Genomic DNA, 27,773 nt, shown 5'->3' with positions numbered 1-27,773 from the left:
CCGCGCCGCCCCCGAGCCCCGCGGTTCCCTGCGCCGAGCGGGCTGCCGGCACCGCGCTCCGCGCCCCGCCGCCCCCTCCATTAGGCGGCACCTTTGGCAGACCGCACGCAGAGGGGCGGGGGGGGAGGGACCCTCCTAATGCACTTCGCCTCGTCTCCCAGGCCCATTAGCGGGCAGGACCCCTGTGCAGCCGCCGCCGCCTTGCTGGAGGCGAGGCGTCTGGAGCACGGGCACGGCGGGGGGGGGACGCTCCCAGCCCCGTTCCCGCTCCCGGGGTGGGCGTCTCTGCTGGCGCAGGGGCACGCACTGGCCCCCCGAACCGGGCGAGGCTGCGGCTCCCTGCCTGGGCGCAGCACCGCGGCGCGGTGCACCTGCAAGGGATCGCACCTTTCCTGGCAGGCCCGTGCAAGAGCAGCTCGCCCTGGGACGCAAGAGCAGCTCGCCCTGGGATGCTGCCCAGGGCCCTGCCTGCGTGGCCGGGCTGCCGTTGCCGGCTGCATGCATGCGCAGGTGAGGAAAAGCCGCAGGCTTTGCCGGGCACTGGGGCATCCCGGGGGACTCAGGGAGGATCGCTGGCAAGTTGAAGAGCTGGAGCTGCAGAGCTGGCAAGCAAGACAGGAAAAGTACAGGCAGCGGGAGCCGGGCAGCGCTGGCAGCCGGCGCTGCAGGAGCAGCAAGGAGCGCACTGCTGATGCAGCAAAGGCAGCTCGCAGGGAGCCTGAGCGATGGCTACGGCTAGGTGAGGGGAGCCGCAGGCCCTGGGAGCGAGGCAGGAGATGTGCCGAGACGGGAGGGGGAGCCCTGGATCTGCTGGAGCCTTGCTAATTGGGCTGGGGGGGACACCCTGGCGCAGCAGCTAGGCAGAGAGGCGCGCAGGGGTGGAGGGAGGCCTGTCACCATTGCAGCGGTGCGTGAGGGCTGCCCAGGGCGAAGAGCCTGTGCGGGGGCTCTGCGGGGCACGGTCCCAGGTGCCGAAGCCAGAGTGGCAGGTAAGGCCGAGGCCGGAGCCTCCGGGATGCAGCGAGCAGGAGCGCAGGGACCTGTACTGCTAGAGAGCTGCAACGGTAGCAGCCATACCCTGGTGCAGGGAAGGGCCGTGGTATGAGGAAGAGTCATTCCTGGGATGCTCAGGAGTCTGTGAAGTTTGCTTCCAAAAAGATGGGGAAAATTGGGACGAGTTTGTCCAAAGTGCCATGGTGAATCACACCAGCAGAGCCCCAAATAGTTATGGGCGGGGGGAGGCTGTGACTAGCAGCACCACCCAGCTGGGAGGGCCTGCCGGTAAGTGCAGAGGCGTTGCTGCCGGCACAGGCACGGGCATGGGCACGGGCACGGACAGAAAGTGCTCTGCGAGCTCACACCCACCTTGTCCTGTGGCGACGCGCCCGGGCAGCCGAGCCCCAGGCAGCGCCGGCGGGAAGCAGCGTGCCAGACCGCAGGGAGATGTGCTGCACTGACGCAGCAGGCCCCTGCGAAGGGACGGCAGCTCCCGCGCTGGCTGGAGAGGGGACGAGGGCTTCGTGCTGCCCAAGGTGCCGCCTGCGCCCTCCATCAGCCCCCCAGCCACGGCCCAAAGACCGGGGGCAGCCTCTCCGGGCCRAATACCTGCGGAGGGGCTGGGCTCCTTGCAGGCTGCCAGCCTGGTGTCCTGCTTGCAGCTCCCGCCACAGTGCCCGGGGTGAGCCGTGCCCTCCGGACTCGGAGCCGCAGGCCGCCGGCCACGGCAGCCTAATAGAGCTGTCACACTCGGCGGCCCGCGCTGGTCCTCGGCAGGCTGCTCTCGGGAGACATCTGCTGCTGCCGCGGGCCTGGAAAGGCTGCGCTCTCCCGCGGCCTGGCTGCCGCGAGCGCCACGCCGGGGTCCCCCCTCCCCTCCCTCAGCCGTGTGCCAAGGGCATCCCGCAGCAGCTGGCCCTGGCATCTTGGCAAGACGGCTGAGCCGTCCGGCCCCGGGAGGGGCGCGGGGCCCGGGATGCTGCGGCTCGGCGGGGCGCCTTTTGCTGAGACCAGCACGAAACCGCTGTGTCCAATTTCAAGCACCCTCTGCTCGGCCGGTGTCACCTCCCGGTGTGACGGGAAGCAAGGGCTCAAGGACTCCATTGGGCTGGCCGGCTGTCACCGGAGCTATTTTCAGGGAGACAGGAACCACCGCATGTCCCCCCATGCCCCTTGCTCCCTGCTCTCTGTGTGGGCACAGACCCCCCCGTTGCATCCCCGGGAATGGCTGACCTGCGAAACACCAGCGGTCTCCAGCGTGCTCGGGCAGCCTTGCACCCTCCCGGGGTGTCCCGGGGCCGGCGCACCCCCAGCTCCCACGTTCCCCTGCCGGGTGAGCGCCCTGCCTGAGCGGAGCTCGGAGGGTTAAGCTGCTGCTCCCCGCGGTGGGCTCCCGCTTGCCTCCACGTGGATGCGGAGCGGGGCAGGGCTGAGCGGAGCCCGCAGGGCTGCAGCGCCCGGCACAGCGCTGCTGGCACTGCTCCGGCCCGGCTGCCCYGCAGCGCCCACGGGAGCAGCCCCGTCCTGGCTCTGCGCCCTGTCCCAGCTCTGCGCCGGGGCAGACCTGTCCCCTCCCCAGCCCCTTCCTGGCCCCCTCCCAAGCCGCCCGGAGCCAGGTGGTGCCGGGAAGCAGGGGAAGGCAGAGCCTCCCGCTGATGGAGGAGGTGGTGACGCTGGAGCAGAGCTTCCCATCAGCACCTTAGATTTACTGCAAGGTCCTCTGGCTGTGACCTTTAAAAGACAAGGCGGCCCGGCAGCCCGGGAGCTGGCAGTGGGCAGGAGGTGGCGGAAGCGATCCAACACTCTGCAGGACAGCCCGGGCCGGGCACCCCGCGCCGGGCTGGGAGCTGAGCGAGGTGCCGGGCACGCGGACTGCGGGTGAGTGCATGGCTGCCTTTACCATTCTGCAGCACCCTTGCCTGCACCGCTGTCCCTCGGAGCGATGCTTTCCCGCCCGCCTGCCCCCCTCTCCCTGCGCGGAGCCGTGCTCCCGCTCCCTCAGCCGGCAGGGCTGCGGCACCCGCCGGCAGAGCGGGCTGCTCTCCGGGCAGCCGGGCTCCTCGCCCCCCTCGCGGCCCGGTAGAGCAGGCAGGAGAGGAGGAGCAGCCTGCGGAGGCAGCCGCTGCGGAGGCAGCCGCGAGAAGCTCAGAGCAGCGCCGGTGTGTCCCAGCAGAAAGTTTCTTCCCGAGCCAGCACAGCCCGAGGCAGGCTCCGCCGGGCCCTCCGCCGCTCCCCCGGGGTTCAGCGCCCCGCGCTCTGCCCTTTCCCACCGCCTCCCTCTTCCCGGCTTCCTCTCTCTGCCCTCACCGGCCGGGTGGCCAGGCCGTACGCAGGCTCCCGCAGAGCGTGCCTCGGGGCGCCCCGCAGCCTCCTTCGCTCCCACCGAGCCGAGGTGTGCCCGGCGCTGGGACTGCCCGCGGCCACTTGCTGAGCTGCTCTCTTGCTCAGCAGAGTCTCCAGTCCCACCTAGCCTGAGCACGTTCACGTAATCCGTGGAAGCGGCTGCTCCGCTGCTCCCGGCTCCTGTGCTAGAAGCTGCGTTACGCCCCAGACTGCTCAGGCCGTCCCGCGGGGAGCTGCTCGCTCCCGGTGTAGCGCCGGCATGGGATACAGCCTCGCCGGCTGCGCGCCGCCGGGCCCCTCCGGAGCTGGGAGGGCTGTGCGCGCGGCGTCACCCCGCTGTTAGAGATGATTCGCACCCGCTCCGTCCCGAGGAAGAGGTGCCTGCGAGAAGCAGCGGTTTTTGGCTGAGTTAGCCCTGCCAGCACACGGCGAGGTGTGCGGGGAGCCAGGGAGCCTGGGCTAGGCCAGGAGGAGCTGGAAGAGCGAGCCTGTATGCCGTTGTTAATTACTATTACCGGGGTGCTCCGGGCGGCTGTAGCACGTGTGAAGCAGGGGCTCTAGGGAGCAGGTGAAGTGGGGCACGTGCTCAGTTTTACCCAGGAAAAGGGGAGTTTCAGCGGGTGCAGGGGGATGCAACCAGTGGACCCACTTGTGCGCACATTTGGGATGCAAATCCAGAGGCGTCTGCCAGCCCCCGCTGATGGGCAGCTGGCGGGGGCACCCCGGAGGCAGCTGCCTGAGCTCCCGCACCGCTGCGTTTCCACTCCAGGCAGATTGACGGATGCGCTCGTTAGCGGCGCCCCAGCTGTGCCGCGCTGCTCTGGCACAGTTGCGGGCCATGGCTGGGTGCTGGGTCACACAGCAGCCCGGTGACGGGTGCCAAGCGCCCTGCCTGCGCACTGGGCGAGCTCCCGGGACAGGGCCGCGGGAACATGGACAGCACGGCACGGCACGGCACACTCCCATCACGCAAAGCCGGCCCAAAGCGGGGTTGAGCCTCGGGCTCCCAGGGGCATCGGCCTTTCATTCCTCTGGACAGGCGCAAAGGCAGAGCGGGGATGTGGTAGCCCGTCCTGTCCCCCCCAGCACAAAAGCATCACAGGCAAAGTCAGTGTTTTGTTGTTCTTTGCTTTGTTTGTTTTTAACTGTACAAAGAGCAATAAAAACATCCTACACTGAGGCTTTGGTGAAAACAATACTAGCAGTGTTTAGCAAACAAAACTCACCAGAAGGCGCCAGCCCAAAACTGCAGTCGTGCCCAACAACAGCGCCTCCTGTCTATACATACGTGTATATGCAGAGATTCTCTCTGCTGTGTACAGCTATGTACATACGGCTGCATTGGCAACTTGCAATCCAAGGATAGTGCATGACAGCAATGAAAGGCAGATGCAGGACTGGTCACGGGTGCAACAGTCAGAGACCTTTGGCCACAAAATTGTCACGCTCGGGCCCATGTAGAGCCGCTCGCGACCCAGCTACGAGCAGGAGACAATCGCGGAAAACCGGCCGTGCAGCTGGATCTCCACCGGCGCTGTTGGGGGGAAGCGGTCGGACGCATGCGTGCGGGTGCGGATGACGGGGCGAGAGGGAGCCGGCAGCCCCCGTGGGGCAGACAGGGCGCTCCCACCGCGGGCGCGGGCGGCAGCAGGGCGGCGAGCCCCAGCGGGGCAGGGGCGCGTGCAGGGCCCCGTCGGGGAGCGATGGGGGCAGAGCCCGGGGCTTGCCCGGGACCAGGCGGCGAGCCCGAGGCAGGCCAGCGGGCTGATTCCCGGCCCTTGGGATCGCGAGGAGCACCGCTCCCTTCCCACGCTGCCCCTCCAACCCGGGGCCATGCTCGCACCTAACTGCGGAGCACGCGGGCAGCTCCTGCGGCGGTGCTGGGAAGCTGCCGCGAGCGGGGCGGGAGCGAGACCCGGGCTTGAGGGGCCCGAGGCGGCCGGCACCCAGCACTGCGGCCGGGCTGGCTGGCAGTGCGTTGCCATGGCAGTTAGGAATCGGACTGGGTGTGCTCCGAAGAGAGGTCGGGAGAGGCAGTTTGGGCATCATGGGGGTTGCTTGGGGGTGCAGGGAGCCCAAGCCCTGTGGCTGCGCCCCGGCCTTCCCAGCAGGCGCCCTGAAGCTCCTCTTCCTCCCAGCGCCCTCCCCTCTCCACTCCCCACCAGCGTGCCTTGGCGCATCAGCAAAACACTTGGCATTAGAATTACCCACCCCAAAGAGCAAACAAGCACAAAAAGTCGACCCAGCACCTTTGGCTGAGACACTCAGGCCCAAACATAGCCCGAGACGCAGAAGGATACACCCGCCACGCGCTGGGAGCCATTAGTGGCTCCAGAAAGCAGCCGAGTTCAGGAGCGACGCGGGGGCTAATGGTCATTTCTGGCCCCCGGCTGCTGAGCGGGCTGGGACAGCCCCAAGGAGCACGGGCTGCTTGTTGCAGCACCCTCGGTGCACGGAGGAGCCGGGCAGCCAGCATCCGTGCCGGGGCGCAGCGGGAGCGCYGTGGGATCGAGGAGCAGCGCGGAGGGCAAGCGGCTGCAGGCTGCAGAGCCCCGCTCTCTCTTGCTAGCGGGGCACCTAGACGCGGGGCGCCCACTGCTCCAGCCCCTCCGCGCGCGGGGACGCCGCCTCCCTCCCTGCCCCGTGCCACCCTCGCCAGCCCTGCGCGTCGCCCGCTGCCGCGGCCCRGCTCGGGGGACCTGCTCTCCGCGCCCTGCTCCAGGCGGGGTTGGTTACTTAGATGGAGGGAGGGATGCTCTGGGGAGACGGCAATCCTTGCTCTGGGAAGCACATCGAGGGGGACACGCTGTACAGGGGTGGAGAGGGAAGGGCAGCCCGGGGGGGTTACTTGGTGCCCTCGTCTGGGTTGCCTTCGCCGTCCGTCTTCCCCTCCTCCTCCGTCTTCTGGTCGTCGGTGTTCAGCCTCTGCTGCTTTTTCCGGCGCACGCATTTCACCACCATCAGCACCAGGATCACTACGGCCAGGAAGCCGCCGACGGAGGCGCCCACAATGACGGCCACTGTCGAGTCGCGCTTGGGGGGCTCTGGGGAGACAGGGCACAGGGTCAGGGCAGGCGGTCCCTGGCCGTGGCAGCGGGGGACAGGGGACCGCTCCGCACTGACCTTCAGTGAGCACCTTGAGGCTGATGCTGGCGTGGCCCCGCTGCCGGTCCGGGGGGTTCAGGACGTAGCAGTTGTAGGTGCCCTCATCTTCCAGCTGCACGTTGTTGAGGGTGAAGGACACGTCGTACTTGGTGGGGTTCCCAGTGAACTCCACCCGGTTCCCAAAGCGGTCCAGCTGCTTGTTCATGATCTTCATCCGGAACTGCAGGAACTGGGCAGTCCAGGCGGGAGAGGAGGTGGGACAGCGTTCGGCACCCAGAGTGCTCGCCTTCCCCAGCCAGGCACCCGTCCTGTCCTGTGCGGACCGAACTGTGCCTCGCCCCAGGGCAGCGTGGCTCCCCGTCTATCGCCGGGGCCAGGGTCCTGCTCACCCCYGCCCGTGCCGGGGACAGGGTCTCCTCGTGGCACAGCACTGCTGGGCGCCTCTCCCCGTTCAGGCCTGTCCGTCCTGCCCTGCTGCTGCGGCCACCCTGGCCGCTAGCTCTTTACACAGCTGGTTGCTAATTTTCCTCGTGGCAGAGGAGGGCCGGGTAACAGGACCATGCGTAAGGAGAGGGCTCAGGACCCAGAGGAACCCACGCGACTGTTTCAAGCCAGTTAAGGTGGTCCCGTAACCTCCCAACAGTGCCCCAGGCCCGGAGAGACTCACCAGCTCCTCCGAGCAGTTCTTGCACTCCTGGTACGTCCAGTTCAGGGAGAACTGCTTGTTCTCCACTTTGTAGCAGGAGTTGAAGGTGCAGGAGAGCTTCACGGAGGTGCCGTTCAAGGCGTTGATGGTGGTGGGAGCCATGACCTCCATGCCCAGCCCCGTGGGCGCTGCCGCAAGCGTGGAGAGCAAGAGCAGAGATGCGGAGAAGTTAGAAAGGGAGCACCTGCGGCCATCCCGCAGGCTGAGCCGGTCTCTCGCTCTCGTCCTGCACCCAGACGGCTGAGCAGAGCTCCCACCGGGGCCTGGGATCGCCCTTCAGGCACGTCCACGCACAGACCATGCTGGCCGCCTGGCCACAACGGCACGACGGCAGCAAGGCCACGGCCCGGCCAGGACCGTGGATCCCCTGCACGGCAGCAACTGGGGACACGTGGGGAGCAGCCCCAGCGCTGGCACTGTCCCTGCGCCGGACAGAGAGCCCGGGCAGAGAGCCCAGCTGCTCCTCAAGGGCTGGTGACCCCTCTCTGCCCGGCCTGGCCTGATCTTGCCCGGTGCTAAATTCTGCTGACTCCAGGCACAGCCTGCTCCTTGCCACTTAAACCAGGCTTTCCTGATGCAGRATCAATACCACTATGCGAAGGGCTGAATGCAGCATCAGCGTGCAGGGCTCAGCGCCATGTCCGCCAGGAAATTTATGGCTGCGTTCATCAGATTTCATTCCAGGCAGGATGCGCTACAGCAGCAAGGGATGGGTCCTGCCAGGCCAGCCTCTGGGGGCTGCGGGGGGACTGCAGATGCACCCTCCCCCCCCACACACACCCCTGCTCCAAAATGGGACTCAAGCAAAAATCAAGGGGGCTTGGAGCCCGCAGCCGGGCTTGCCATCTGCTGGGAACAGCCCCGAGAGCACCTAACCCAGCGCCCACGCGCAGCCGGTCCTCCCCAGCCGGCGGAGGGGAGAGCACACGCCAGAGACGGGTCTCCTGTGCAAGCAGCTGGCTGCAAACCCACGCCTGCAGGATAACCCGGAGGCGCGCAGGGACCGAGCGCCCTGGCGGCACTGCTGGGAAGGGCAGCCCTGCAAAGGTGGACTGTGGGACCCGCGGGGACATGGACAGGGACACCGGGAGCAGGTGCTTTTCAGGCCACCTCTCCTCTCCTGCTTGGCTGCTGCTCCTTCCTCTCATCCCTTCTCCCTGACATGCTCCTGACTCCAGCCCTGTGGCCAGGTTTGATGCCTGTGAAGGCAGGGGCTGCCCTGCTGGCCAATTTGCTCAGGTGCAAACACGGTAGGAATGGGGCCAAGCTCTGCAGCCAGGGAAAAGAGTCTTTTCCCAGGGGCAGAATTGGCTGGTTGGAGCCGCAGGTCTTGCAGCAAGGTGAGAAGCAGCAGCACCCCTGCGCTGCCTCTCTGGGAGAGGAGAGCGGTGCCCTCCAGGTGCGTCCAAGCCTCTGGAGACAGCTTCCCACTCACGCACGCAGCTGGGTGCCCACAGGGAGCAGCAGTGTGGCCTTGCGCAGTGTCCCCTGCGTGCCCAGGGGCTCTGCAGAGGGCTGAGAGGCCACCAGGTGCTCTCTGGGCGTCCCCAGCTCTGCAGTGGCAGGCCAGCCCTGGCCGGGGTTTGCAGACACCTGGTACCATGGGACCACACCGCAGCAGAGGGTCCAGCACACATGACGGGCACATGCCCTGGGAGCATCCGYGGCCCTGGGCATTGCCCCTGGGTGCCTCCAGAGCAGCGGGCAAAGCCGTGGCGAAAGAAACCCTTGGAGTCCCTGGGACYGGCTGTCCCCGGCTGTGCCGTTGGTCTCTCTGCATGCTCCCAAATGCTCTGTCACACTACACCCTGCAGCCGAGGGCTCGGGAGGTAAAATTACAGGCAGTCTCTGAAAGAAACCATGCTGGGCTTTTCCTCCTCCACTGCGCGACCTCTCGCCAAAGCACCAGCAGCCCACCAGGAGCTCCAGCACCGTGTGAGCAGCGCTTCAGCACGGCGACACAGACCCAAACCTGCTGACACACGCTCCCCGCTACAGGGCAGGGCAGAAACACAGGCACCGCGGCTCCCGCACACCCCATGCACCGCCGCCAGCCCGAGCTCCCCCTGCCCCAGCAGCAAGCCCGGGAGAGCCGCAGCCCAGCCGGGCGCTGCGGCGCAGCAACCCAGCAGCAGAGCTGCCCGGTCCCCGCTGCAGCCACCTCACCTGCCCGGCACGCAGGCGGCCCCRCGCTCGGGGACAGCCCAGCGAGCGGGATGCGCAGCCTGCCTTAAGGGAAGATGCAGGTGCACCGGATCCCCGTCCCATCTCAGAGCAGGTCGCCCCGGCTGGCAGAGCGCGGCCAGCGCACCGCGGACCACCGCCATCCCCCATCCCTGCAGCACAGCGTCGCTCGCCCCTGCCCCCGGGGACAGGAGGGGCTTCGCGGGCCGGGGTGGGCAGGGGGCTCCTGRCCCGAGAGGCGGCTGCTCCCCAGCCGGGCGCTCTCCCCTGGCAGCCGTGTGCATGCAAGGGGGCGAGTYGGCACTTACCCAGCGAGAGGAGCAAGCTGAGGCCAGTGAGGCACAAGGTGGGCTGCGGGAGCCAAGCTTCCGGGCTCATTTTCAAGGACTTTTGTGTGTGGAGAGGACTTGGTGTTGGTGTGGATTTTGGTGGTGGTGGTTTGCTTTTTTCGAACGCCCGGGGTTATTTCCAGGTGACATATAACATTAGAGCTGCCTTATTTCCACAGCCCAATATGGCCGGCTGGAGCAGTGCTGGATTAAAAAAATCAGTAAATGCTATGGTTGGTGGATTTCATCAGAGGAAGTGGGAGGGCAGAAAAATTTCCCTTGAACAGAAGGCAAACACTCCTGGCTTCATCCTGCTCTGGGGGCTGGTTGCGGGCCGGGGCAGAGTGCGGTGCCACACCGCTCACTGGGGCTGAGCAGCTCCTGCAACACTCAGGCAAGCTGAGGAGCACCTTCCTGCCAGGATTTGCTCCAGGAGGCCAAACTTGCTTCTGGACCAAGCAGCGTGCCAGGCTCCGCTTGGCCCTGGCAGCCTAGGGCCCCGTCACACACCTGCAGCACGTGCCCAGCCACGACGGCTCGCCCGCGCCCCTGCAGCCTCCTTATGTCATTGGGGCTGCGCTGATGTGACAGCTCTGCACTGCCGGAGGCTGGCGAGCATTGGGTCGAGAGCCTGGTTGAGCGCAAGGACCCTGGACACGCTCTCCCAGCAGCCTGGCAGACTGATGGGGCCTGCAAAGAGCGCAGGGTCCCGGCCCTGTCCCCAGGCTGCATCACGGTTCCCGGCAGCAGCATGGCCAACCAGGCCCGCAGGGTTTCTGCAAGTCTCCGATGCCGTTAGACCTGTGGGGGACCCTGGTCTCCTGCCCGCAGCAAAGGGGCGGCCCGGGAGCACTGCTCGGGGCAGGGAGCCGACTGCGCAGCACGGTGCGGCAACAGCGAGGAGCCTGGGGCAGGGAGAAGCGCTCCCAGCAAGCCTGCCTGCCCGCCGGCGCAAGGGCAGCCAGCCCCGTTGCTGGGGCGCCAGACTCCACCRGCACCGCCAACCCTTCCCCAGCAGCATGTTGTTCAAAGAACCAACCAGCCCTGCTCTTCATCTGGCCCGCGGGAAGGGGAGGCTCTGTCTGACCCTAACAGAGTTGGGGAGGTCTTTGGTCCCCTTCACACCTTGGGTGTCTTACACCAGCCAAGGAAAGCTTGGGGCCACAGTCCCCAAACTTGGACCCAGGCTGCAGAGGCTAGAGCAGGAAGGACATTACGTGCAACCCCATGCAGATGAGAAAGCTGTTGACTTCAGCCACTTGGCCAGCTAGTTCCAGTCCTGTGAACCACAGGCAGCAGGGTGGCACAGTTCTCCTCGGCAGCATCAGCAAGGGGCATCCTGGAGCCAGAGCACATTCAGGTCCCCATGCAAAAGAGTCCTGGGGAGCAAGCGACAGGGCGAGGGGGAGGCAGGAGGAGTGCAGAAGTGCTCCACTCCCTGAGCCGCTCCAGGAGGTGAAGCCACGCAGCTGCGAGCAAAGGCATCAGGGAGGTGCCAGGGCATGCCGGGGTGCAATGAGCACAGGCAACCCCCCCAGCGGATGCACTAAGCGCACAGCATGGGGGCTCCCAGCTGCCCCGGGCAGGCAGAGCCCGGTCTGCTCTGCTGGGGCGGCCCCCCGGCGCTGCTAAGGCACCAGCAGTCGCACGCAATCCCCCTGCAGCCCTCGGACGGCTCCGTTTGCTGCATCCCCCTGTAATCCCTGTATTTCACCTCGCTGAGGAAAAGGGAGTGGGGTGTCAACGTGAAACCAAGGACTGCAGCCCGGAGCCGCCTGTGCTGCAGTCTCCCACGRGCAGAGGCAGCCGGTGGGAGGTGGTCCCTGGCGGCTCCGCTCTCTGCACCTGCAAGTGTCAAACATCTATATATAGTGCCAGGAGGGGGGCCAGCACATGCCAAGGCGGCAGCGCCGGAGGCCCGGCGGGGTGCTGGGCTCCCCCAGCCACGGCGGCGAGTCCCAGGTAGGGGCTGCAGGCAGGGGCGAGCGCCCACCCAGGGCAGCTGGTGCAGGAGACACGCGTGAGCCTGCACACATGCAGGGACCCAGCAGGTGGGCTCGGTGCAGCCCAGGGGGCCCGTTCTTGCTGCAGAGGGACCCCCATCACGGCCCGTTTGGCTTGGCTGCTTGCTGGAGCCAGTAGGGCAGGCAGGGGCTGTGTGCAAGGGTGGCACATGGGTGCAGGTGCTCCCAGGCCCTGGGCCAGGCAGTTTTTGGCACACTTGAGCTTCACATATTTAAGCAGCAAGTAAAAGGAAGGCAGGAACAGGGCAGGCTCCCTGGGCCTCACGGGAGTTTTATTATCGTCAGAAGATACCWCTGGCACATCTGCATTGCTCCCACAGCATCTCCCCCTCCCTCCCCTCCCAGGCTCTCCTTGGAGATGGTTTTCACAGGACCCGGAGCTGCATGGACCAGGGTCAAAGCTAAAGAGCAGAGGCTGTGCCCTGCTGTGTCACCGCTCCAGGGACCAGGAGAGGAAAGCCAGAGACATCTCCCTTGGTCCCCCTGCAGATAACTGGGATGGGACATGCCCCAGCAGCAGCTCTGGCATGGAGCAAACAGCGAAGTGACACCAGTTCTTAGGGGAAGGGCTGGCTGCAGCATGGTGCTGGCCTGCCCATAGGAACAAGGATGTCTTGCATACACCTACTGGTTAAAGGGTTTACACGCTGCGGCAGGGCTGGTTGCCCCCTCCTGGAGCACAGGGGGGTTCCTCTGGTGGTCTGTCATCAGGCTGCTTGCTTTCCCCACCATCCTGTCTCTTCCCTTCCATCCATTCTGCCGGGATCCCCCTCCTCATCAGCTCCACATAAATGCCGTTCTCACGGAAGAAAGAGGGGTGCTGCAAGGAGCAAGGGACAGGCTGTGATGCTCGCGGCAGGCAGCAGGGCCCGGCTGGAGCGGGCAGGCCTGAGGGTGCTGCCGTCTGGCCTGGGAAGTGAGGGGTCAGGCCCTGCACGCCAGCACCCTGGGGGAGGCGATGCAGGGGGGTTGCAGCAGCCCTACAGTTGCAGGCAGCCTGCCCACGCCTGCCCCAGCTTGGGGCGGCTGCTCGGCTCCTCACCATGGTTATGTAGGTCTCCTCAGCTCTACTCTTCTTCCCTGTGTCCTGCTCGGCCTTGGGTGCTCCAGCTCCAGGGATTGAGGAGTAAAATCCTTCCTGTCAGGGGGAGATCAGGACGCTTGGGACCAAGCAGTTGCCAAACGCACAGGGGCCTTCCCGTCCAGTCGCAGTCCTGCCTGCAGCCCCAGGACCCCACCTCCCTCCGGCAGGTCTCTCGGCTCCCGGGCACTCGGCAGCGGCGGGTGCGTTAGCTCACTGCTCCATCAATATCTCCTACTAACTGTGAGCTGAGTGCGACAGCAGGACTGGGGCTCATTCCAACCACCACCTACGCACAGCCGGCAGCGYGGCGAGAAGCCCGCAGCTCTGCTGCATGCGCCAGGGCCCTTGCTGGGGTGGCTGGCCACACACGGGCATGGCCTGGTGCACGCACAGGTGTGCGCACTCAGYRCCTGCCTTGTGCTCCAGYGCTTCCCATCCCTCCCTTTCTCCTGCCCCCCCTCCCGCCCTTCGTTCCTGGCTGCCACGGAGGTGCCCCGGGCACCTCCACTCGGCTCAGCCTGCTCTGCCTGAGCTCTTACCTCYGCTTTGCTCTTGCTGCCACCATCTCTAGTCCTCTCTAGGGCAGTGTGGGCTGCAGACCTGGAGGGAAGGCAGCAGTGGTGTCAGCTCCAGCAAGAGGTGTCACCTGCTCCTCCTGTCCCTGACTCCCTCTCCTGGGACACCAGAGTGCCTTCACACGCACGCCAGCCAGGCCGTCCCCKCTTTGCCTCTGTCCTGCAGGCCTGCAACACCCAGAGCAGGCCCCCTGGCTTCCCCCAAGCAGGGTGCAGGTCTCCAAAAGCAGCAGGAAGCCCAGGAGATTTGGGAGCAAAGGGGAGAYGGGCCAGGCCAGCGTGACACTAGAGGGCAGCAGGAGCCTGAGCCCCGCTTTGCAGAAGYGGGATGAGCTGGCAGAGATGAAGCCTCTGGTTCCCACAGCTCCAGCCCTGACGTGGGGCAGCCAGTGAGGTCAGGGTGACGCTAGGTCAGGGAGAATGGGAGCAGGAGGGAMGCAGGGAGATGCTCTGCTCAGCCCTGTAAACTCATTGCTAGCTAGCAGGGGTACCTCTTCCTCAGGCTGAGTCCTGCCAGGAAAGACAGCACAACGGCCACACAGCAACAGCCCACAATCATGCTCCAAAATCCAGTGTTCCCCGGGGCCGCTGAGTCCTGGGCACCCGCTGCTCCTCGTCCTGCTGGGGAGACACAAGGCAGGGAAACACATGGACCGCAGCCCCGCCRTGAGGGAACTGCGGTGGCAGGGCTGAAAGCCTTCCCGAGCCCCTGCAGACACGGCCCCATCCCTCCCCTGCATCGCAGGGCCCATGGGGGGCTGAGCAGGGAGATGCAAGAGGGGAGCAGTCGCAGGGCACGTACCTCTCTGTGCCACAGGGCTGACGTGCAGGACCGTGTGGTTCTTGAAGATGCTGCTCTGCTGCTCCAGCCGGATCTCACACACGTACGTGCCGCTGTCATTCACCTGTATGTCTCGCAGCTGGATGGAGCCATCCCAGTGGGAGATGTCCCCCTGCCACTGCACCCGGCCCCGGAAATGGCCCACAGGGATGCTACGGTTGCTGTAGTAATAAAACACCATCTCCTCCTGCCAGGAGACAGATGGCATCAGGTGAAAAGAGCCTGGGGGACAGGGTACTGCCAGTGCGTGTTCCTTGCGCGAGAGCCCTCCGATCTGCTCTCACTCCCTCTGCCCTCAGCAAGTGCTCCCCATGCGTGAGAGAGCCCAGTTCATTCCCGCATGGTCTGTGGAAAGCCCCAACACACCATGCCAGGTGCTTTAGGGTCATGGAGAGCGTGTGGAAGTACACAGCCACCAGACAGGGGTCTTCTCTGTCTCATGGCCAGGCCAAACGGGCTTCCCCACAGCCTCTCGAGAGCAGCCACGCTGGCTTGCTCACTCGCCCTACCTTGCCACCTGCCCCTGCGTCTGTCCCGCCACTGCTCCTGACTCACCTGCTTGCCAGCTCCTGGCRTGTGCAGCCAGTCCACTTTCACCATGGTCCAGCTCTCGGCCATCGAGTCTAGGAAGCGGCACTCCAGCAGAACAGAGTCCCCAGAGCAGGCTTGGAGCTGAGGCTGCGTGAACACCCAGCCAGCCGACCCGCTGCATCTCTCTGCTAGGGACAAGGAGAGCAGGATGAGCCCAGGGAGGACAACTGGATGCAGCCTGCCCGTCCTCATAGATATCTCTTCTCCAGAAGAGCCTGGGGGTAAGGGGGCTGTCCAGTCCGGAGCACAACGGGGAGGCCCTGCTCCCTGTACGGGCAAAGCCTCTCCCCAAGCCCTGCTCTTGGTGTGTCTGGGATGCGAGGCAGCACATCCTCCCACCGCCTGAGCGCAGCGACTGGGGCTGCTGCGGTCACTGAACAAGCTACGCAGAAGAGAAGCGGAGAAGCCACCTCAGGACTCGTAGCACAGCTCCAGCCCTTTGCGTCTTGGAGCCAAAGGCTGTGGCTCCTACAGGGTTATCCTTGTGAGTCACTGGCTGGGAGAACCAGCGCTGCTGTCATCCCACGAGGCCAGAGGCAATTCAACATGAATTTCAGTTCCTCCTTTCATAACCTGTCCATTTGGCTTCCTTACCTCTTGCTCACAGTCTGCTGACCTGGGCCTGAGACTTGTCTGGCCACATAACTACAGCTGAGGGTTTCTGGAGAAGCCAGTCAGGGGAAACAAACAGAGGAACATCAAAGAGCACGGAGCTGACACAGCCTGTGTGAAGCGGCTGCCAAGACGGGGGGCCAGAAAGCACACGGCAGGAAGGGGAAGCAGTGGGGCCAGAAAGGCCCCTGTGGTTCACCAGCACAAACCCTCCATGCCCCAAAGTCTGTGCAGTYAAAATGGCAACAGAGAGATGCAGCTGCTTGCCTGGAAAAGCAGGGCAGAGCAGAGCCCTTGAGAGGAGGAAAACGCTGCAGACTGCAGGGAGGCAGAGAAAGCACTGGCAAAATCTAGCAGGAAGAGCAGCGGCATCTCTGGCGCTTGTTTGTCAAGACTCAGTGAGCTGATTCGGGGGGAGCTGCTCGGGTGGGTAGATGCTTCCTGGTGTCTTAGCCACTCTGTTCAGTTCTTCCACAAGCCACTGAGGCCTGGGCCCTGACAAAGCACCCAGTACTTGTCTGGTGCCCTGTAAATAATAAATGCAAAKTGCTACAGCTTCCCAAACTGGTTTCTTTATGCTTGACCATCTGTGGAGCCAAACTGAAGAACATGCCARCGGAGGAGCCTAAGGGAGCCAGCTGCCTTGAGCAGAGCCAAAATCAATACCTTGGAAGTCTTTCCCTGCATTTAGACTTGGCAAAGCAGTTCTAGTCCTTCCTGAGCCTTGGAGCCTGGCAGACCAAGGTCAGGTCTCCACGCAGGGACACTCTTGCAGTTCAAGGCCTACTATGTGAGCTGGGCAGGAAGGGAACACACAGCACACACAGATCAGAGGAGTTGTTGGTCCCCAGGAGCAGGCTTAATGCTCCCAGGCCTGTGTGACTGCAAATCCCCAGTAGTAACTTTTCCACCAGAGAGACTCTCACAGCAGAAAGAGAGGGACTGGACAGGTCTTTCAGCAAAAGCAGGGGGGAAAGCAGGCAAGGTGGATAAAACCACCAGGGTGACTTACAGCTTACCCAGCAACATCAGCAGAGGCAGGGTCAGCAACACCTTCATCTTACTCTAAAAAGAAGAGCAGAGGGGACACATGCATTAGCACTCCCTGGGGAAGGACACCAGCTGCTTGCAACTGAATTGAACCCCAAAGTCAATAATAGACTTTCTTCAGTTCTTTGGAGAGGGATGCAACTGGTGCTTCTCTGGATGTTCGGGCTCTTGAAGTTAGCCCACAAAGCACTGTTCACAGCTGGGAGCCTGAAACCCAGTGAAGCACAAATGTCAGGTACTTCTTTGGTTTGAGAGTGCTCTGAGCCCTAGAAAGGAAGAGAGAGAGGGGAGGGCTCAGCCTGAAACACCTTTGCATTTCCCCCAAGTAATGAAACTTTCCGGTGGTTTGAGGGTCAAGTCTCTGGCTGCTGAACCGAGACATGTAGAGATGTTAATTCTGCTCAGATAGTAATGCAGTGTTTTTTTCTATCACACACTCAGAGAAGTTTGGATACAGACCCTAAAATCACAGACCCCTCCTCCTGGGCATAAATTCCCTGCTTCAGGGTGCTGCACATGGTGGAAACTTCTGCTTGAACCCTCCAGGGTCTGTTCAGACAGGGCCATCTTTGGTCACTGTATGCAGTTTGACCTGCTGCACTTTTCTGTGAAAATAAAAGCTGGCGTCTTCTTTCTACATATGATAGAAATGTCCTGAAGCCCAAGGAAGAACTGTCATTACCAGAAATCGGCTAGCCAGTGTTCATGCCTGGATTACAGGAAATGAAAAGCCAGTGCCCTGCTTGCTGGGTCTGTGCTCCATGACTCAAAGCTATGCCTGTTCTAAATTGGTAAACACATTTAAGGACAAAAAGTTATTGAAAGAAATTGTCCAGCTTGGAGAACCTGCACATATTACTGTTGAATCTGAGGCTGGCATTTCCAGCATGTATTTTCCAGTACAGGCTTGCCTGCTGCAAGAATAGAAAGACGACAAGAGAAGAATGATTTTTTGGAAACCTTGTTACCTTCTATCATTCTCCTTCCACTATGCAAGCCACAAGCCCTYTAGATCAGCTTCAGTAAAAGCTTGGGATGGAAAAGGTCACAGACATTAATCCCCAAGAAACAGCCATTAAAGAAAAGGAGTTCAGGCAAATATGGAAGGTAAACATTTGACATTTATTCCTACCATTCTCAGAGATCCACTATTCCCTTCAGTGCTGTGCAGCAGAAAGCCACAGTGACAAACCTGTAGCCTTGGGACACCAAGTTTCCCAAAGCAGCACTTGCACCCTTTGTGCTCCATACGGAACGGATGGTGAAAACACCACCGCGTGCAAATGGACAACACGGGCAACAGGGTGTGAGAGGGGACACGCCAGCTCGGTGCACGTGCAATGCAAAAGCTAACGTGGATCAGCCCAGAGCCAGCAGGGAGCGGGSAATGCCTCCTCCCCACCACTGGTGGTGGTGCTTCCATCTCTTTTTGTGGCCAGAGGTGTTTGCTAATTCCTTTTTCTTTCCAGATGCATTTTTCTCAGTGGGGCAAGCTCAGAAACACCCTTGGAGGCTCAGGCAGGGATTCCAGGCCCAGCAGCAGCTGCTGGGGGATGCACAAGTCTGTTCCAGGCTGAGAAACAGTCACAAAGCCTTTCCAGTAAGCACATGGCTTTCTTGCCTACAGTCAATGAMATAAAACCACCTCTACCTTTCATCCTCCTCCCCTTTTCATAAACAAAATCCTGAAAAGTGGCACCAAGCCTGCTGCGACTCTCTCAAATCTGCCTTTCAAAAACAAGAACTGGTTGGGTTTTTTGGAGGTGGAGGGGAAAGAGGCATGTGGTTTGAACATGCTGTTTGCATTTCTGCCATGACACAGTTTACTGTACAAGTGTGCACATGAACTACAAACACAGCAGAATTCATGCTCAGCTCCAAAGCTCTCAGCTGGTGCAGCGTATTGCAGAGCCGTAGCTTTCCAGGAGCACCTCCATTCCAGGTTCAAAATAGGAGCCAACTTAAAAAACAAAAAACCTTCAGTACACAGAAGCCCCCTGGGATGTTTATGCTCAGAACTTGCAAAGCTCTCTACACTCAAGCTATGGAGCTATACAGAGGCTCTGACCCTTACTTCTCATCAAATCCTTTCCGGACTTATTGCCCTATTTCTCAGAATAAATCCTCATTCTGCCTTGGAACACGTTTGCAGCGGCTCCTTTTGCAGCGTGTGCCAGTAAATGAGTGCACTATGTGCATCAGCTGAAGGCAGCACCCACTCACCAAGGCGGTTACGGTTAATACAATACTGACATATCCAAATCCCTCCACAGGATAATTACCTTTACTAAATGGATTGAAAATGAAATATGCAGACATACTGCCCTTGCATTTTCCTACTTTTGCACACAGGATCTGAACTCTGAGCAACTTCTATGTCTCCCTCATTCTCCCTCTATGTCTCCCTCATTCTCTTTTCAGGAAAAGAAAAAAAAAAGTAAACATTATAGCACACAATACTCACCCTGTGCGGCTTGGGGCAGACAGCCTGCATCTTGCATGAAAGGCTCTTCAGTGACTAATTCAGAGACTCTTAATGAAGCAGATACTAAATCTTCTTGAGGTTGTGCGTGCAAGTCATAGCAGCCTTTGGTTTCAGGGCTCTTCTTTCAGGTTCAGTTTGGTGGCCACTTAACTTGGAAGAGGAAGTTGAGAGCTAGATCGGGGTACTGACAAATCAGGAGGCAGAAAGGACTAGTACAGAGAGGTGAGGAGAATTACAGATGCGCACGTATGCCTGAGCACAGATAATAAGTATGCAGCTTCATAACGAGAAGACATTCTTCACAGATGCAAGATGTGGCTCAGTCCCAGTTCACTGATTGCAGCAGACAGATCTTTCAGATCTTTCTTATCAGTCATTATGTTACAACTCACGAATGGAGAGATTCTTGGCAAGCAACCTGTGCTCCCTCCTGGTTTGCTTTTTGGGATCAGAGCAGGTTAAAGAACAACCAGTGCAGGGTCTTGTCAGTCCTGTYGACTGGATCTTCTCCTGACGAGGTACGACCAGCAAGCAATACTGACCAACTTCGCTGAGTGTTACTATTAGTACTATCAGGAGCCACAGCTTAGCAGGCATCTTATGGCCAAAAAGCCCCTGTCAACATCTTTTACACAGAGTAATCTGCTTCTCTATTTTCAAACACAAAGACAGGATACACAGCATAGGTTGTTTTCTGCTGGTACCGCCACCCCCAATCCCCAGTCATTTTGAAAGCATATTTTCATCTTCCCTCTTCCTATGGGGTACCTTCCTGCGGGGTACCACAGCAATCGCTGCACTCTATCCCAGCAAACTGGTTTTAATAGTACACAGAACAACTTCCATGCAGCTAGCAAAGGAAGAGAAAGCTAAGCTTTGCTCATGCTCAAAACCATTCACAAGCCCAAATGCTATTAGCTTCCAGGTGGCAATTTAGCTTTGCACCATAAAAAGATGCACCCAGGATTTAGCCCACTATTTGCAAAGTGGTCTCAGTTAAAGGCAAACATTTTGTAGACAAGAGCAGTTACTCATTTCCACAAAGAACTGAATGATGTACTGTTTCTGAAAGTTGAACAACAAAGTCACTTCCCTCTGGGCTGCAAATCAGTCCCACCAACATCCTTTCTCAGGATAGTTTTGGTTGGGAGAAGTATTTTGTCATCAGGAAGCACCAACTTTTTAAATATGATTTTATTGCAGGCAGGAGAAAAATATATTTCTTTATCTGGAGGCACAGAACCACAGTTAGCCTGCTTTGCACAGTCAGGAACACAGAAGCAGTTACAACGACTCCAGCACGCGTCAATATTGGCAGCCATCGCAGAGCTGCCAAATGGGGCCAGAATACACGTTCCCTTTCGAATCAAGTCTGTTTCATAAACACCAGTTCCATCACCACAGGACAATTTCTACAGATAAGCAACTGGTCAGAATGGCAGGTTTATGAGTTCCTGTAACTCAACAACATTTATCTATATTAACCCAAATAAAAAAATTTGCAGCCTAGAAGGAAACAAAGCAGTTTATTGGTAATGGCACATCAAAGTTGGCAGTAAACTTGTGACGCATAGGTAAAATGAGACTATTTGATCAATGCCACATACAGAAAACAAGCAGATAGGAGCTCTTTAGGTACACAGAGAGGAATTTTACTGCTCATCTCTGACATACATTATTGAATAAGGTTAATGAAAGAGAAAGTACTCTTYTTCTTACAGGGCAGTACCGACACGTTTAGCCATTTCTTTAAAATTGTACCTAGAAGAGATGAACAACATGATTGTTCTCCTGAACATGGAACCTTGCTTTGAACACTGCCTTAAGTCAACAGCTGAGGTAGATGGGGTTTTATGTTATCCCAGGTCCACAGTCCCCACTTCCATTTCTGATTTAAAAAAAAAAAAAAGTTGTATATGAATTGTGCTTCACTTCTACATGCAGTAGGAGGTGCAGCTACTGATGCAGTTATTGGACAAAAAATATTAAATGCAACAATGTAAGATAACAGTACTGTGGCAGATAGCAACTTAAACAAATAAAAATAAAATCAGAAAACAGTAGGAACAAAGTGGTGATCCTGTAATTAAATGGCAGATCACCCCAAGAAACAATTAAAAGCAGTTGGTTCCCCTTGCTCCAAGACCAAGCATGCCAAATACCAACCTAGTCAGGTTAGTTCAAGTCTTAGGCAAATATGTTCCAAAAGAATTGAGAAGAAAATGTTGCCAATGCACAGTGATCATCACCTTAGAGAGGTGCAGGGCACAGGAAAAGAAGGATATCACCATGACAATAAAGAAAATAGATCAGCATGTAAACGAAGAAATGTGTGTTGTCAGATTGTTGGTAAGCAACAAGCTGTACAGCTGTAGGCACTGAGGTTGCTGTAGGCACTGGAGAAGTGAGGTTTTAAGGAGTTTTCTTTTTTTTTCCAATAAATTAGAAAGATTTCAAAAATCATCATTTCTGTGCTTAAATAAAAATGAATTATCCCATCAGCATTATATTTCCAATCCACCAATATTAGAGCAGCTCCTTCAATCTGTTCTGGTTATCCAGCAGCCTTTGAACCTATCTAGTCAAGATTTTCACTGTTGTAATTTTGCTCTTATCCATAGCTTTGGTCACTCATCAGTATGGGTCTTCCTCATCCATGTCCTAAACAGAGAGTATGGAGAGAGAAATTGAGTCCATGCATGAAGACATGAAGAGATTCATGACTTCAACAAAATTCTGGATCTGCTAGGCTTCTGACAAAAGCTTAAGTGTTTTCCAAAATGTTGGTGTGCTTGAAAAAGCCTTATGTCTTGTAGTTATATAACCACTTGCAGCTAAATCTGCTTGACTTGTCACAGACAAACACAGATGAATTGCCACTGCATAATTAACGTGAAGYGTGTTTTAAGAGAAGCAGCAGCTAAACCTTAAGCACGACACAAACCATACCAAGGGCAGATATCAGTCTTCCTGAAAAGCACCACCAGTCCCTACAGAGTAGGTCCAGAGCAGCCCAAGTTGTTGTGTTTTTCAGCTATGACCAACCAGACTTTCAGATCCCCATCATCTGTTCTTTTAACCACAATAGGCATTTTATGGCATCCTCACGTTCTAGCACTGCAGCTCTCAACTTGAAAGAAGTTAATGTAACAGCTCTACCTAGGAAATCTCACCAACTTCGCAGTCCATTTTAAGTCTGAACAGTTTCACTATTTTATAACATATTAAGCACGAAAAAGGTGTGTGACAGGCGCCTCAAGAAGCAGAAATATTAAAATGAGTAAGGCAGGGTGTCCAGAGACTTGCTATGCTAAATATTTTGATATCARAGAGCAAAGTATCAAACAACTGACAAAATACTCAATAGGAAAGCAACAGAATTATAGCATTCAAATTTGCCTCCACTCAAACAATGAGGACGATCATCTTTTCCATTTTTTAGATCTCCGACCATCTGACGGCACTTCTTTCACTGAATCTGGGCTCCCATCCTTTCCCATCTCTCCACTTCCAGGGAGGCATGGTGCTTCCCTGCTCCCCAGCATGTGTCACTTGCAACAGCCTTTCCATCTCCCATGGCAACTCTCCCTTTTGCATACAGCATTTTCTGCTTTTTATACCTCTAAAAACTCTCATTCCTGATACTGCTGCTTTGCAACCATTGCATCTGGTGTAGAACTTTAAATATTTCATAGGTAATAGGTAACTTGTATAAATTGCTCATTTTTCATTCTGTATCTATTAAAGCATAGAAACYGTCAGCACACACCAGTCTGAAAGCTCATGCATTTAATACATTTTAAATCACTGGCATTAGAACAGTGAATCAAGCAACATGTATTTAATTCCTCCTTAACATACTCCCTGACTGTGTATTACAAAGGYGCGTCTGTGGTAAGCTTGCTCTGCATGACATAAACAAAAATGAAAACACTCTCAAATTAGGCATATTAGGGAGCTTGCTTACTGCTGGAGTGTGACACACTTTTGGCTGYGGCGGTTAATGCCAGCATGCAGAACTTGGATGCAATTTTTACAAAAYAAGTACAGCAAGTGGGAAAAACATTCAGCAATTCCAGTACAACACATACCCAGTAACAGAAGTTAGACGCTATGGTAGCAGGTGAACAGAATTAGAAGACAACCCCCACCTCACAAAAAACAACCCAAACAAACAAAAAACCCTGAGAGTTCAGCAGGATTGTTGTGACCAAAACAGTGCAAGTAAGGAGATCCCCAAGAAAGACGCAAGGTTGCACGCTCCCATCTTTGCAAAAACAAAGCAGATTTAAATATTCCTGCCTCCATTCCCCACCATAGCACTGTCAAACCCAGAACATAACAGTCCAAACCTGGTTTTGCAGAGCCTTTATGGAAACWACACAGCACAACAGCTATCACTTAAAACTCTGAATTTTCATTTCAAGATGTGAGCTTTGATTGCAATACAGTCAAATGACAAATCAATTTGGTGGATCTGAAGATAATTTGCCTCCCCACTAATGCAGTATGACTAGCAGTTCTCACTCCCAACAGCCCGCCTGTGGAAAATACTGAGGACCATAAGCCTAGCCATTTGGGATGCCTCTCTGCGGTCCAGAGGCATTACGACAAGCTCTACCTGCTGCTCTTTGCACCTCCTCTGAGTACTGAGGTTGACAAAACCACTTATGAAAACATCAGCTTTCACTTACCACACACTTCCAACACCAGACTCTGAGCCTCCCCAAGCAGTGGTCTGTCTCTGTATGTTCAGGCCTGCAGAACAAGCACAGGATTAGGTTGGACTCTCCCCTCAACATAGGCACTAGTATCTCATACAGACTGACTTCTAGTTCTGCCACACTGAACTGAAGGCCTTTCATCATCCCTTTGATTCTGCATAGCAAATCCAAAAGGAATAAAAAGGGTTAGATCCCTTATTTCAAAGGCAGGCATTTCATTTAACAAGTGCTGTGAAAGAGAATACCACAAACGTTGCTGTTTGGCTGGAAAAATTTACAATACTAATCAAAACACTGTATTAAACCCCCACTCTGAACTAAATTTTAGTAATGAATTCATTGCAAAAACGGGTACAACTCCAGTAGTAGCAGTGTTGTCTTACTATTCTCACTACAACCACCATGCTGAACCCTGCCAGCAGAGAATCTTCTCCAGTTCAGAAGGGAATTCAGTCTCCTGAGTCCATTCCATCCTTGGCATTTCTGCTCAGGCCATTATCAAAGCAAGCAGTTAACATTATTCAGTCCGCTTTGTTGTTATGGATACTCGATATCGAAACCCAACACATGAGCTACGTGCTATACATCCTATTTTTCTGTTAATGGCATGAGGCGGTGGAACTGAAGCAGGTTATGGTTAGAGAATTTTTCACTTCTGCGTTCAGATTTATTTCAGCCTACATCAGCAAGATATTTTGCTTATGTGGGTTTATGTTCCAGCACAGGGATTTTCCAAAGGCTTTCTGACCACTAGCTAAAGTAGGCTCGTGGGAAAGTAGATTTCAGTGGCTGAACTGCAAGCGCTGAGGGTTATGAAACAAAGGACAGCAAAGAAACACTGTCCTGTGCCTACAGGCCAAAGTGGAAATCTACAGGCCAAAGTGGAAACATAGGCTTTAGGTTCCAGCCAGAACTTACTCATCAGACACTTCAATGGAGGATTTCTTACAGCCAGGTTTTTTTTTTTCCTTCAGCACTCCAAATTTCCTTCCCATCCTCACCAACAGCAGAATGACCACAAYGATGGAGGGGAGAAATACTAATATGGACAACAGCATTGCTGAAGTTAGCTGGAAGGAAAGACCTGCGAGAGAGAAAGAACAGTCCAGCTGYACCAATAGTAAAATATGGCTTTCTTTAGTCTCTGTGACAAATATCCACCCAGGAYACTGGCTGCTAGCCTTGTCATATAAAACACAGAGCTGGCAGAGTTGAAACAGCTTGTGACCAAGTCTGYAGGACTCCTATCCCACATCCTGTCCAGCACAGTGCTTTGTATACAAAATCTGCCATGGAAGGCAGTCACAACACATTTTTATCAGCATGTCCAAATTTGGGGCAGTTCTCACATGCAGGACAGACAAGGAAATGAAGCAATACTAAGATAAGTATTTGTGGTGTGAGAGTATTTTTAGACCAATATTTCTCATACAGTGCAACTTATTCTACTGCTGCTAGATTGGGAAACTGGAATTCCTGAACTATGTACTGAGCATCCACGAAAGCAACTGGTCACCTTTGATCACCTCTGCACACGTGCTAAGCCCTCATGAGGTTCAGGGTGATCCGTGCTTCTATCGTTTATAGGGAGAGTATCCTGATCGTGCTCAGGCTAAACAAATGCACATTTTGTTTTCTGCGTCTTCACCGCAGTTTCCTCCATCACTTCCTCTTCATAGTAAATTAAATGGTTCTCAGTGTATTTAGCTAAGAAAGAAGGGCTGAGGTAACTCTTGCTGAAATTCTTATGTGGAACTCCAGGGAACCAATTTCACGTGTGATGCTCAGACTTTTAAGGTTCCGACAAAGCTGAAATGCAGCTCTATCACACAGATGAGGGCATACTGTTGAAATGGAGGCTTACCCCTCTCCGTAACTATCAGTACTGTCTGGGGAATGTTGTGGTACACGTCCGGAGGATTCTTCACRCTGCAGATGAACGTCCCATTATCACTCATCACTAGGCTTTGGATAGCAATGGAAGCATCACCCTTGGCAACATTCCCAATCCAGGATATTCTGTCTTTGAACTTTCCCACCGTTGTTGGGTAGGCAACAGACTGATAATGAAAAATCTAAAAGGAGGTAAAGACAATAATCGCTCCAATAAAACACTCTCCTAAGAAATCAAAGTAAACTCCTCTTTGGGCTTTTAATATAAAGGAACATACATCAAAAAGTCAGAAAGAATACTTCTTATAGAATACTTCTTATACAGGAGACCTCTCTGAGTTCCTATGTGGCAATTCTGAATCAGTTCCATTTTATCAAGTCTCCAGAACTTCTATCTACTGGCCTCAGCCCTCGCATCCATCACTGTCCCCCCTCTGACCAGCTTGTTCCCTTCTGCAGATCTTCAGCTGAGAAACAGAAGCAGGTTCCTTGTCTCGTGCAAGACAAAGTATTGCAGTTCCAGCTTCTGCTTCCTGCAGTTTTCACTTGCTGTCCTGTCAGGGGAGACTTAGCAGACCTCAGGTCATACAAGCAGAAGTTGTTCTAGATACAAGGACACTACTGAGAACTCAAACTCTTCAGGCAGCAGCCATCACTAATAATCCATACAAAGATGCGCGTTTTACGTTTCTGCCTTGAATGAGAGATTTCCACTGGGCTTTCAGATTTACATAACAACACTTAGCTTTCACAATGCTGCCAACAAGACAAGGTAACAGTCCATAAACCTTAGAGGCTGTCATCATCACTGCCTTCAGACTGTCACTGCACACATGTTCTTATCACTCCAAGACAAGATATACAACAGCAGACTGCATGACAGGACTGCAAGGGTACAGCTTCCTTCAAGAAAACTCTCAGTCAGTTGCTTTACAGTCATTCTATACATATCTGCAGGATACAATAAAGCACTTGTGTCAAAAGCCAAAGATCTAGTTTATCATCATTATGCTATTATGCATTAACATGGAGTATTTTTTGCCCAAGGGATGCCAAAGCAATTCTGGATGACAGAAGGTAACAATGAGAGTCCCAAATCCCAAAGCGAYGGAGAGGCACACCAAGGCAAACAGAAAAAATTACTGTAAGATTTTCAGCATGCCTMGAGGCCTGGTCAGTCTCCCCTAGAAAAGGCTCCCTGCTGTACTTACTGTCTCCATATGACCACTCGTGAGGGGCCGGTATGTCCAGTCTACTGTCAGACTCTCAGTGATGGGAGAACTGGATGTGAATGAGCATTTCAGCRATACTTGTTCACCAATGAAAGCTCGCACTTTAGAACTGGCTTTAATTTCCAGGGAAAGAGCATTGCAGACACCTGATGGAGGAACAAGCCCAAAAACCAAAGATTAGATTCTTCTTGTTTGCAAGGTACAGGAGTGATGGTGTCCCAGAAGTACTGATGCACGCGCAGCGCAGCCTCAGTCTGGAGACAGAAGCACAGYAGTGGCTACCTCCCCATCACAAAATCTACCAAAAAAACAGACAACTCCCCTAACCTGTTTTCTGCAGGATCGAGATTAGCCCCAGTAAAAGCATTTATCTGGAAAATACCACCAAAAGCCTACAGATACTAGGATATGGAGATACACAGGTTGTTACGAAAAGGTTACAGAGCTGAGGAACTGAATCAGGGGACTCTCCGAGGAGCTCCCAAGTGCCAGCTTTAGACTACTTCAAGGCAGTTGTGGCCCTGTGTGGCTTGCCCCAAACTGACACAGCCCCCTGACTTGCACACGTCCCGGGTCAAGACCATTTGGCAGCGGCAAGCGCTCTTACTGCTTGCTTTCGCGCTGTGCAACGACTTCTGCTTCTTTCCTCTCCTAGGGGGAATGCCGCGGCCCAGGAAGGCGGCCTCCTGCATCGTTCACATTTCCCTGCCACCCGCCTCCCGCTCTCGTCTGCGAGGATTTATCCCGGGATACGCTGCTCTCCCTGCAGTTCTGCTCCGGCACAGCTGGYGCCGGCGCCGGGCAGGCTCGGCAGCAGCAGGTTTCTGCGCAGACCTGCCGACTCCTGTGCAAGTCTGGGCAGCTATCGATGTAAGACAGAGGGGCTCGGCACCAAATCCCTYCTCTACCCACTGGGCGCCCCGAGGGCCTCGGGGCGGGCAGCCGAGCCGCAGCAAGGCGGCAGAGGCAGGCTGCCGACGCCGGGCGCGCCCGCAGGAC

The 27,773-nt window shown here is 56.5% G+C and overlaps 3 protein-coding genes across 4 annotated transcripts in view; all 3 read right to left on the bottom strand.

Moving 5' to 3' along the window:
• Positions 1-6,183: 6,183 nt before the first annotated feature.
• Positions 6,184-9,782, bottom strand: SCN2B (sodium voltage-gated channel beta subunit 2). Its single transcript, XM_026057977.1, has 4 exons — positions 9,643-9,782; positions 7,112-7,278; positions 6,463-6,673; positions 6,184-6,383 (listed from the first exon to the last, which is right to left on the bottom strand). The coding sequence occupies exons 1-4, from the start codon at positions 9,710-9,712 to the stop codon at positions 6,184-6,186; spliced, it is 648 nt and encodes a 215-aa protein (XP_025913762.1). The 5' UTR covers positions 9,713-9,782.
• Positions 9,783-11,961: 2,179 nt separating this feature from the next.
• Positions 11,962-19,109, bottom strand: JAML (junction adhesion molecule like). Of its 2 annotated transcripts, none has more exons than XM_026057957.1 (8): positions 18,905-19,109; positions 16,410-16,455; positions 14,743-14,906; positions 14,149-14,374; positions 13,838-13,967; positions 13,311-13,371; positions 12,730-12,825; positions 11,962-12,507 (listed from the first exon to the last, which is right to left on the bottom strand). In XM_026057957.1, exons 1-8 carry the CDS (start codon positions 18,932-18,934, stop codon positions 12,328-12,330), a joined length of 933 nt encoding a protein of 310 aa, XP_025913742.1. In that variant the 5' UTR covers positions 18,935-19,109; the 3' UTR covers positions 11,962-12,327. The 2 variants fall into 2 exon arrangements, with proteins under 2 accessions (XP_025913742.1, XP_025913743.1); XM_026057958.1 differs by having other exon boundaries at positions 13,838-13,964.
• Positions 19,110-20,429: 1,320 nt separating this feature from the next.
• Positions 20,430-27,773, bottom strand: part of MPZL3 (myelin protein zero like 3) — a 7,712-nt gene continuing 368 nt past the window's right edge. The window contains exons 2-6 of the mRNA XM_026057888.1: positions 26,754-26,920; positions 25,514-25,724; positions 24,568-24,733; positions 23,620-23,683; positions 20,430-21,586 (exon numbers count right to left, since the gene is read on the bottom strand). Coding sequence (XP_025913673.1) covers positions 21,560-21,586; positions 23,620-23,683; positions 24,568-24,733; positions 25,514-25,724; positions 26,754-26,920 — 635 coding nt within the window. The 3' untranslated portion in view covers positions 20,430-21,559. The remainder of the gene's footprint in view (positions 21,587-23,619; positions 23,684-24,567; positions 24,734-25,513; positions 25,725-26,753; positions 26,921-27,773) is intronic.

This window comes from Apteryx rowi, unplaced genomic scaffold (assembly GCF_003343035.1).
Source record: "Apteryx rowi isolate R43461 unplaced genomic scaffold, aptRow1 scaffold_141, whole genome shotgun sequence".
Taxonomy (NCBI): Eukaryota; Metazoa; Chordata; class Aves; order Apterygiformes; family Apterygidae; genus Apteryx; species Apteryx rowi.
The sequence above is the reverse complement of the archived record's forward strand: the minus strand, read 5'-3'. Positions and strand labels throughout refer to the sequence as shown.